The 11985-nt window shown below is 35.6% G+C and overlaps 1 protein-coding gene across 2 annotated transcripts in view; it reads right to left on the bottom strand.

Annotated features, from left to right (window-relative positions):
- LOC106475055 (cyclin-dependent kinase 8-like) overlaps nt 1–11038 on the bottom strand; it is a 26862-nt gene extending 15824 nt beyond the window's left edge. For both annotated transcript variants that reach the window (XR_002608770.1, XM_022379274.1), the window contains exons 1-3: nt 10963–11038; nt 8779–8912; nt 8167–8242 (exon numbers count right to left, since the gene is read on the bottom strand). Coding sequence is in view for 1 of the 2 variants with exons in the window: in XM_022379274.1 (XP_022234982.1) it covers nt 8167–8242; nt 8779–8906 (204 nt within the window). In the remaining variant the exon portion in view is untranslated. The remainder of the gene's footprint in view (nt 1–8166; nt 8243–8778; nt 8913–10962) is intronic.
- Between the last annotated feature and the right edge of the window lie 947 nt (nt 11039–11985).

Raw genomic sequence — 11985 nt, 5'->3', positions numbered from 1 at the left:
ATATATATATATATATATATATGTAGAACAAATTATATAACCATTGTTTTAGGCTTGGACGGTGTGATATTAACAAATGTGTTGTTTTGATTTTGACAAGTTATATATTTGTTTTCATAGTGTAAAAAAGAGAAATATATAATCGGTAAATTAAATAAATAAATTAAATCAATGCAACCAGAAAGATAGGTGTGCACAGGTTTTCATTCGTGTTAATGTAATTCTTAACTTTGTTATAGATATACATGTTCATTGATGGATCATTTGGTATTTTGAATGCATTTTGTACATATTTTCTGATTTCTTTTGTTTTTTTGTGTTTTCATTTTGGCCATGGTGTTGTACTACTGGGCCACTGGGGGGGCCATAAGAATAGCTAATATAGCTTGTTATATTGCTCCAATTGTAATTTGTTGTGTTCATATAAGTATCGTATGGGTTAATATGTTGGTATCAAACACTAAATGTAAAACTATGTACTGCTTGTGTTTTATTTCTTATTTTTCGTAAAGTACAAAGTAAGAAACTGCACCTATTAATTGAGTCAAACCTAAGTAAAAAAAACAGCACGTTTGACTCAATTAATACTAAGTAAAAAAAACAGCACGTTTGACTCAATTAATACTAAGTAAAAAAAACAGCAAGTTTGATTCAATATTAGGGAACAAACAGCAAGTTTGACTCAATTAATACCAAATAAAAAAACAGCAAGTTTGATTCAATATTAGGGAACAAACAGCAAGTTTGACTTAATCCTAAGGAAGACATCAAGTCTGACTTAATACTAAGTAAGAAACGAGAATTTTGACTTAATACTGAGAAACTGACATCTAATTTTGCTCAATACTAAACAAAAAAAATCAAATATTACTTAGCAAAACGTATCAAACAGCACATTTGACTCAATACGAAGTAAGAAACAGTAAACTTGGCTTAATACTAAATAAAAAACATTAAGTTGGACTTAAAACAAAGTAATGAACAGTACATTTGACTTAATATTACACCATACATTGACAGGAGCAAACAGTATAGAAGAAAAAAAAGGGGTTTCTTACCCATAAGTGTAACTCAAAAGTTAACATTTCCTTACTGAAAACGTATTTCCAGCAGATACTTAACCTCTGCAGATCTGCCTTGGAGATGTGCATTCCACTAGCTCTTAGTAAACTCCCACCTAATCTCATGAGATTTCTCTTGAATTGCACTAATGGATGATGATGTCACCATGCAACAAAAGCCCTCCACTAATAGGAGGGCGATACACCTCCTAGTGTACAAACTCCCTCTATGTATTTGCACTCATGAATCTTCATTCTTTGATGAGGTAAGGAATACTAAAGTGCACTGGAAATGGGAAGGAAGGATGGGAATGTGTGCGAGGAGATTAGTATCCATCGGAAATACATTTTCAGGTAAGAAAAGTGTCAAATTCCGAGACCATACCACTTCTCTCACACAATTAAGCTACAATCCCATGATGACGTGGTTGGTGCAAAGATTTACCTAGATGAGCTCCCTTCAGAAAGTGCATTAAGTATGACACACAATGGCACGGTTGGGGTACGTTCAGACTGTACCTTGTGCTCACCTCAATTCTACCATCAGACTTTACCAAACTGACACCAGCTGTGGAAGGAGAGCAGAGTAGACATGCCATAGACAGTAATATGGTGTGTGTGCACATCTCGACTAAACTGAAAAGACATTAGCAGAAGAAGGCACAAATTGTTAGTGCATGTTTCCCTCAAACTTAACTGTATATGTAATGTCTGCAACAACGAAGACACATGTGTAGAGTTTGCTCACCTCAACTCTACTGAACAGACATTAGCTGCAGGAGCAGGGCACAAGTGGCACGTGGTATGGCTATGCTACAATTACAGTGTCACCATATTGGCACCCCTGGTTCTAGCCCCAGCAGTTAGGTCCCAATCAGTGACGATTCTTCATGGTCCACTACCCCAGTGGCTAAGAACTGGTAAGTGGCAAGGGTCTCCCATGCTGTACTTAGAGAAAAATGAGGGAAGAATTTGTAGCATGGAGACCCAGAGAAAATGCCTTGATCCCTATTAGTCCCTCGGCCAGAATGGAGACAGTGCAACTAGTGCCTTCGTAACCCTATTTTGAAAAGCCAGCAAGTTTAAGACAGGGAATCATGCAGAGCACTCCCTGATGCTGGCTATTTTCCACAATAAGAATCAGACAGTATAAACTATACCATGAGGATCCCTCTAAATGGTCTTGCAGAACATCTGATCTCACAGTAGACAAACTTGTGAAAGACAGCATCTTCAGGGTAGATGGTATGAATGCTTTCCATTATCCTGCCACAGAGTGGATTTGGGGAAATAAGTATGCCATGAGAGGCACCACCACCCACCTAGCAGCATCATATAAGTTAATGCTGTAAAAAAAGTAAAAATGGAAAGGTACTAACCTGTCTAGAGATGATGGGTAGACTGTAGAATGGTGACCTAAGGCAGGTGGTAACCTTCGGGAGATGAGACAGCCAGATGGCAAAGATTTGTTTGTAGTTAAGCACAAAGCTACACAATGGGCTATTTGTGCTGTACCCATCATAGGTATTGAAACCCAATTTCTAGCATTATAAATCCACAGATATACTGCTGAGTCACTGGGGAGTAATGGTGAAGATAGTGGGCAACAAAGGCTTGCCTGAAGAATCTCTTCCAGTGGTTGTTGGAAATAAGCAGCAAGAGAATGATAGAGATTATAAATCTGATGAGATGAAATGGGGAACAGTCTGCAAGCATCAACCCCCAATGAGGAGCACACTAAACAGGTTCAATTGATTGTAGATATGAGAGATAGAAGGAAGAGAAAAAAAATATGAGAAAAAAGAGCAGTCACCTTCCATAACTGCCAAGTCTTGGGAAGGAAGGACCAGTCAAGATAAAGAAGATGGTAGAGGGTATGGGGAGAACTGATGGCATAAATGTCCAAATGACAGCAACCACAGGCAAGAAGTAAGAAAAAATAGGTCTTGAGAGAAAGATGACATAAGGTACAAGTCAACTACAGCTCTAATGGTTAATTGGTAAGAAAAACAGAATGACATTGAGGTCCAAGTCAGGCATGGGTGCAGGATGAGGGGGTCTGTGGAGAAGTATGGAGAGAACTGGAGAGCAAAAACACCCTGTGGTACTGAGAAAGGCAAAATTTTATGGAAAAGTAAGAATCTGCAAAGCTTCAAGATTTGATTGTGAATCAAGATTGAGGATTTGATTCATTAGCTGGAGCTCTGATTTGATGTTTTCAAATCTACATCACTTCTGGTAAACAACTTCACAGCATTGCACAAGACTTGAGCATGAAGCTATGTTCACAAAAAATTAGTATCTTATGATCTTGCAAAATTTTGTAATGGCTAAAGTCATGGTATATATTTGCTTTGCAGCATAATTGATAAAAAAAAATCTCCTAGACACAGTTTTGCTGAAACTCTGCCCCCTCTCTGGACTTGTCATATGTTCCATGACTCGTGAGGCATTCTATCTGCCATGATTATCACCACAACATAAACAAACATAAATCCAGGAAGTGAGACTACACACTTGCATAGCCCTTCACTCTTCAACCAAACAAACGTCTTTGTGAAGATGGGATAAGGTGAGGGCCAATGGTGTAATTTCATTGAAATGGATTATATACAGGTGAATTTGGTAGTACTGTCAGGTTTCGTTTTGGTTTAATACTTGTTTAATGTTTATGTAGGCTAGTTAAGTTTAATTTTGGTACTTCATGTTGAGTCTGTATGTACTGTATGGTTAATTCTGTCCAGTAATAGATATAAGAATAGGTGTGATTGTGTTCCTAGGCTTAATTATATTGTTAGTTTATGAAAGAAAATTGAGTTATTTGGCAGTAAGGTTTGCCTTTGTACTTTAATTTTATTGTTTTAGTAGGCTTTTCTATTTGGTGTGATTGCATTTTCAGGTGTAAATAAATGATTGTGTCAATATGCTTTGTTATTATGTTTGATGGTATCAATGTGCTTGAGGCTGTCATTAGAAGCTAAAGAAAAAGATGCACAGAAGCAAGCAGTCTTTAGCTTCAGAAGAAGTTACTAAGAAAAAACAAATCAATATCACACATTTTATGAAAAAAAATCACTTGATATTGCAAAAAAGAAAAAATATGACAAAGCAGTGCTGCAATTTATTGTGGGTGAAGACTCTTGACATTTCATCACAATTACTTGGTTCTCATAATAAGCTATATGTCTGAGTGAGATTGAGCCCTACAATCTCAGTGCTTGTTAGTTGTCAACCTTGATAATTCAAATGCTAGTCAGCGACAACTGAAGAAATCAGCTACCTAAAATTCTTTGCTATTACAGATACAACAAACACAGTCCCTTGCATTGTTCAAAATCTTAGTATTTAATGGCAAGGTTCATCTTCTGCAGCTTTCAATAATGCAGTCCTGGATGCTCAAAGAATGATAAAGAAGCTCATCCACTTTGTACATAGAATCACCTCTTTCTTCCATTCTTCAACTGTTCATCAGGGCACACTAAGAAACCATGAAGTAGATCAAGGTTTAGGTTAGTCAATGCCTCCACTCAATGTCATCACATGCTTCAAAAGCACATATAATCTACTTGAGTGGGTGTACAGGAATAACGTTGCAATCTCTTGTTGAATGTCACAGGAAATGGAATTGTGCCACAGTTCCTCCCTTATCCACAATCATTGGAGGAAATTCTAGAAGCTACTCTCCTAGTCCTCAGGACAACAGCAGAGGCAAAAACAATCCTCAGCACAGAATTGGTTGTCAATATCAGTCTTATTGTATCCTGCATTTCTGTTCTCAAGGACAAACTATGAGAAACATCATTATCTCATACAAAATCATTTTTGATGAGCTTTTAAATCAATTGAACAAGAGATTTGATCTCTCTAAAGGCTATCTCCTGGCAGTAACATTCATTGATCCAAGATTCAAGCTTGTTTTGTTTTCTGAATCCTAGTCTAGAAAAGTAAAACAGTTTATGAAAGAACTTGTTTACGAATAATTATCTAATGACAGAATTCACCAAGAAATTGAAAAAAGAAGAAAAACAATCAGGTATAGGCTCTGGTACTAAAAATATCAATCAGAAACTGAGAAAGGAAGCCTTTTAGATAGACTGTTCAAAGAAATGCATGCCACAAATAAGAGTTTCACAAAGCAGCAAAATGAGCAAATCTTCACTTTTGGCAAGATTTCAGAGTGAAGTTGATGGATATTGTAGGCAACCAATAATAGGTCACAGTGGTGATTTAATGTTATACTGCAAAGAAAAGCAGTGCCTATCAACTGTTGGCAAGAGAAGCAGGTGATTTATTTGTTATTCAATCCATAAATTATTCATTAAAGAGATCAAATTCAGTAGCTGAACAAATATCGACTGACACATGACATTGCCTCTCTAAGCATAATTCATAAACATTAATCTGGGCTTGAAAAACAAAGACTTGCTATTTTAATTATTTGTTCAAACAACCAGAGTTTTGCTTTTAGAAAGAATCCCTATCTCCTATGCAAGAACACTTTTGTACCATTCTTCCTTCTGATGTTCAAGTACATTGTCTTTTGTTCTTAGAAAGCGTAATGTTGTGTTTTGTTCTCAGGAACATTAATTTTTATAATCGTGTTAAACTATATATCTTTGTAAGCAAAGAAACCATTTACTTTAGAATTTGCCCGACCAAAGAGGGAAACATTGGTGAAGAGGTGTAGGTTCAGTATGGGTGGAGGTAATGGAACACTGAAGGTGGTATTGGATCAGTCCAGCAACCAAGTCAGATCCTCGAGTAGAAGTGGGGATAGGTGAACCATTGAGGCGAAAGGAGAAGGCACATATGTGAACAGACCAAAGAGATAAGTGGTTCCAATGAAGCCCAAAAATGATAGAACCTCTTACACAGTATGAGTAAGAAAGGTGACTAGTAATTCCATAATTTGCAGGCAGATGGAAGGATGAGGACGGCTGGTAAAGGAGTTGAAGAAAACTCCCAGGCGAACAAGATATTGTGTGGTAGTGAGGGAAGATTTGGAAGTATTGACAAGCCACCCATAACGGGTGGCTTTCCACAGAATAAGGTAGGTATGAAGGGAAGGAGTGGAACAGGAGAAGCCAATCGTCCATCTAGAAATGGATTCACAGTCCTAGTCCATGCAGATGATGAGCTTAGGCCCTGATCATGCACTTGAAGCCATAAGGGGCCAACACAATGCCAAATGGAAGAGCTCTAAACTGGAAGATATGACCCTAATGAATGAAACATGGGAAATGTCATGAGGACACTGCAATGGTGATGTACAGGAACACGTCTGAAACATTGACCTTGGTTATCCACAGTCCAGGAGAAAAAGCCCAACAGAGAGAAAAGAAATATTCCATATACAAATGTGGTGTGACTAGGAAACAACTGAGTAAGGAAAAGTCTATAAATGGATGCAGTCCCCAGTCTTTTGGGGGACCAAAAAGAGAAAGAGTAAAACCCCAGAGAGTTGTATCTCTCTATGGCAAGTTTGTCCAAAAAATCCAACATTGCCTTCTCCAAACAATGTACATAAATGGGATCTGATGAAAGAGGAAAAGAAATGGATGAGAGGAAGAAGGCAAAGGAATTGGAGAGAAAGTTCATGGGTAAGAACTAGAGTAAACCATCTGTCTACGGAAAAGCATGCCCACAGGTATGCAAACCATTACAGACTAGCCCCCAAGAGGCCTAACCTGACTTGACACCAATGAACTCAAGGATTCTGACACCAGGTTGATGTCAGACAGATAGAACAAGATGACTGGGATGTGGGAATAGAAAGGTTGGAAACACAGAGACTAGGACAAGTTACAGAGGTGGAGGGTTGGGTTTGGAAACTAAGGACAACAGCAAAGGTAGTTGATGGACAGCCTCCACCTAAGATTCAACAGAATCAGAAATACTCCCAAAAACTTCAAGGCAAAGAAAGGGGGATACGCAAAGATCTTGTAAAAAGGAAGAAGGAAGTCAAACCTGGAAAAGGAGAGTATCCCTACCAAAAAAATCCCAGCAACAAATGAACCAAGTGAGCGGGGAGAGGACAGAAGTGGAACAGGCTATAGTAGAGAAGAGAAGGGAACAAAATTACCTATAAAATCTTTTGAAGTACAGTGGAGTACCTCAGACATGAGAGTGAAACCAATGCCAAAAAGTCCACTCCCCCAAGTAGGCAAGAGATTCCAAATTTTGGGAATCAAAAAAGGGGAATTCCAAATGACTGTAGGCCAGACAGACGAAGAGGGTAAGTCATGAGGTTATGGGGAAGAACATAGTTAGTCAAGGTAAGAATTAGCATGAATGCCAATATCAGGAGAAGGAGAGAAAATGAAAAAGTCATTAGGATTAGGGCTATGAAGGACGAAATGAGAAGAGTCATATGATGCAGGGGAAACAAAAAGAATGGTACACACACCTGTGATATTAAGTTCTGATAATGCGAAGAAATTTGATGATTCTCTTCAACAAGGAGAAGAATTCCCAAAGCATAACCAGGAAGAGGAAACAAGTGATCAAATTCATCCTCCCCATTCTCTCCCTCAAAACGAGGGGAAGAAATGCCTGAAGAATGGATGAGAGCAAAAGGTCCTGGCTGCATAAGGGAACCTACTACCCTATGCACAATGTCCAGCACTTCATCCTTAGTCAACACATCTACAGAAGCCATAGTTGAAAAATGACCATGTAGGGAAATTCTTCACTCACACAAGTAGTAGTAAATGTTAAATGAACTAGTGTGTTCATAGTTTGTAGAAACTAAGAAAGAAATTAAGGTCCTTAAACATTGCAAATCTCATTAACTTCAAAAATAAAAACACATCTGATGTGTTCAGTGGTGAGAAAATGAATGAATATTTGAGTACACATGCATAGAGGGAGTTAATTCACTAGATACGTCAACCTCCTACTGGAGGAAGGCTTTTGCTGCATAATGATATTATTATGCAGTAGCACAGTTCACAAGAAATAAATCTACCGAGATTAGGTGAGAGTTCACTAAAGGAATGTAATCTCTAAAGCAGATGCATCTAGAAGATAGCTTAAGGTGTGGTATCATCTTGGAAATATTATTTCTTAGTAAACTTATCAGTTATTTAGAAAGTTCATTACTTACTGCAATTTCTCTACAAGCAGACATTGAAATTCCAGTTCCTTCTATTTGTTTTAAGGCATAATCTTTGGGATCTGACCTAAAAATAAACACATTTAGTATACACAAGTTCTATTGAGAAAAAAAAAAAAATACCCTTTTTCACTCAAAAATTCGAAGAAACTATAAATTATGTTTGTGATGAATAAGAAGTGCTATACTACTTTCTAGTCAATTGGTTAAGCTGTGAAAACTTATCAGAGAAAACAGAAAAATCAATATGTTAGTGAAATCCTACATCTGCTGGTTAGACAAAAAGATAATTATAAATGCATAAAACTCAAATGTCATGTGAAAATCGTTCACATTTCATTTACATGGGTTTCCATAAAAGTTTCTTACTTATATTCAAACTGTTAAAAGAAATTTTCAATACAACTTAGACATACTTGAGAATTAATTAGTATTACGGGTGAAAAAACAGAACACAGTTCATTTGATTACAAAAAAAAAGATGTACACAAACAAAAATTTTAGAAATGAAATGTTTTTATTTAAATTGTAATTTATATAATTCTGAACCAAATTTCTTAGGACATACACAGTCTGCATATATTCTATTTTTAAAGCACTCACTTAGTGCTTCGACGAGCTTTGTACACATGGCCATAAGTTCCTCTGCCTACTTTACAACCTTCATATTCAAATAAATCTTCAACTTTTGTTCGCTCAGCAATAGCCTTCATTTTGAAGTCATAGTCCATTTTTGGCTAAAGGGAAATGAAAAAGACATGGTCATTTATGTTAACCAATGTTTAAACAGTTTTCATAACAAACAATGAAAGAAGAATGTGAGCATTTTTTTGATAACACAGCTGCACAACCTCAAACAATCTCCATAAAATGACTAAAAACATTTACACAATCTAGCTGTGCTTGCTACCATATCACTACTGTAAAATATTTTTTTGGTGTAGCAAGTGCATTTTTAAATTTACATTAAAAAAAATGTAACTGTAGAATTTTTAATAACAAAGATACAATTACTGATTTCATGATCATATATTAGTACCAACCTCTCAAATTTTTCAAGGGATCAATGACCTCTAAAGATAAGATGAGATGATGCAGTTTTTATTGAAACCTGTCTGATGAAGATTACTCAGACATTAATTATTCTTAAAACAAAATTTGAAGTAAATTTAAGGTTTTAACTGACAAAACAAAATGATTTTAACTGATAATGTTAAAAAACCCAAATAAATAAATTTGAGGCAACTATTTATTGTACATATTTCTTTTCTAGAGCACACAAAACTTAGAATTTCATTATAAAATTTATCAGTGTTTTGTTTGTGTTTGAATTTCATACAAAGCTATTCGAGGGATATCTGTACTAGCCATCCCTAATTTTGAAATGATAAGCTTGAGAGAAGGCAGCTAGTCAACCAATGAAACAGTGGGATTGCCATCACATTATAACACCCCCACAGCTGAAAGAGTGAGCACATTCAGTGTTGGGATTCAAACTCGTGACTGTGAGTTGAATGCTTTAACCATGCAAGACTCAATGTGTTTTAAATAAATAATGAAGTTATTTATGTTAAAAACAAAGCTACACAATAAGCTATCTGTGCCATGTCCACCATGTGCATGAAAACTTGATTTTTAGTATTTGAATCCCACAAGCTTACTGATGAGGTGGGAGGTTAATTTGTGAAATGCATACTTTGATGAAGACTTTGAAATTGTGTTTTTATTACTATTCTTAAAACTGTATATGATTCACATACTAAAAACTTGTGACACACTTGTGCTTGCTAAGTACTTAAAGACCTTGCTGTCTAATTTGGTGTATGCTCTTAATAATCTTATAAAGTGAGATTACTCTTTGAAATAATTTTGAAGAAACATAACCTTTACAACACAGTCAAATACTGAAATATTAGTTGTGGTCACTTTCATGTATTTTCTCTGAATGAATATATAAAACTTTAACAAACAAACTTCCAACTGCAAACAGTATTTTGTTGACAGTTACTACTGCAACACTCTCAGTACCTGTCAAAATCAATATGTACACATTTCTAGAAAACTCAATATAAAAATGAAAGATTGAGTATTTTGTTGGTGTTGTTTGTTACTAAGCGCAAAACTAAACAAAGGGCTATTTGTGCTCTGCCCACCACGGGTATCGAAACCGGTTTCTAGCAGTACAAGTCCATAGAGAAACTGCTGTGCCACTGGGGGGGCCAAGTATTTTGACAACTAATGAGCTACAATTAATTATAATTCTGTAGAAATTACATCACAAGTAAACAACATATCATCTAATAGCTCATGATAATACTTCGATTGTTTAATTCATTATACAAACTGCTTGCAAAACAATATTGGAGAATTTGTAAACTTATGTCGTTAAGTCCTCACAGTTCCTCAATCAAATACTATTAGTATTACTAAATTGCTTAAGTATATAACATTATCAGTATCACTGAGTACCAGAACCAGTAGTGCTAGTAGTTGTACATTACTAAACTGTGTAGAAAATTACAGTAGTATATGTATTAATATATATATATATATATATATGTGTGTAGTTAACTCCTTGTTGCCTTCGGTGGTTTGACCTACAACATACTTTCCATTATTAATATTATACTATTAGTGAGTATTACTAACTCAGACTACAAACGTTAATATTATTTAATAATTCAACTTTTAAGTTTTAATAACATCGCTAAAGTCATACATTTATTTTACAGTAATAAAAATAATGATAATTATTTTTTAATCACATTTTTAATTGTTCTGATATACCTTTATGTATTTTTGGTGATTTTAAAACTAACTTAACAATAAAATACTGTTTTTACCAGACCCACATCCTTCGTGGTCTACAAGCTCAAGACCTACCTTTGCAGTTCAAACGTTTATCGTTAGGTGGATATATATATATATTTCATAAAGTAGTATAACTTTGACCGTTGCAAGAATGATGTAAATTGGACACAATTGTATGTAAATTTATACAATCTACCACCGATTATGAGGCACCAAGTGTAACTTTGCAATTTCAGTTAAAATGTTTGCATTGAAGCCACATTTCATGTGTAATTTATATATATTTCATAGTCCTTTCTCTTCTATTTCCAGGAAAATATTAAAGCTGCTTGTCAGTTTATAACCGTTCCTAGTATTTGTATTTACTTATAGCAAAGCTACATCGGGCTATCTGCTGTGTCCACCGAGGAGAATCGAACTCCTGATTTTAGCGTTGTAAAACAGTACGATTACCCCTGTACCAGAGGGGGACGAGTATTTGTAAATTAATTAGTTAGCTTAGCAACATACTTGTTGATTTATTAAATGTACGTGACAATTTATAATATAACTTCGCTTTGTGAAATCGCCCGTTTATTTATTCATTTTTGTACGACAGTTTACAAGTTTAATCTACGGCTGAGTATATAACTTAAACCTCCCTCATAGAATGTTTCTATTTTCTATAAATTCAATAACAATAGTTTGGTACCGCCTATACAAAATCGTTTAAAATTGTAGTGATCCCGTACCCACAAAAGAACCCCACCCCTACCAATCGAGTAGTAGGAAAATTGTTCTTTACAAAATTTTTCGCTCTTTCAAAATGTGCGGCTGTGTATTTAGCTGCAAAGAAAGTCCTTCAAACTTCCAATACTTCTTTAGTCTCATCACTAATTTCTCAAATGAAATTTGGCTTGATACCGACACTCTCTGTACGACAGGAGAGCCCGCATTCACCCTAACAATCAAGTAATAGGAAAATTGTCCTTTTCAAAATGTGCTGCACATAAGGTTTCC

Source organism: Limulus polyphemus, unplaced genomic scaffold (assembly GCF_000517525.1).
Source record: "Limulus polyphemus unplaced genomic scaffold, Limulus_polyphemus-2.1.2 Scaffold8025, whole genome shotgun sequence".
Classification (NCBI taxonomy): Eukaryota; Metazoa; Arthropoda; class Merostomata; order Xiphosura; family Limulidae; genus Limulus; species Limulus polyphemus.
This window is presented reverse-complemented; position numbering and strand designations above follow the sequence as displayed.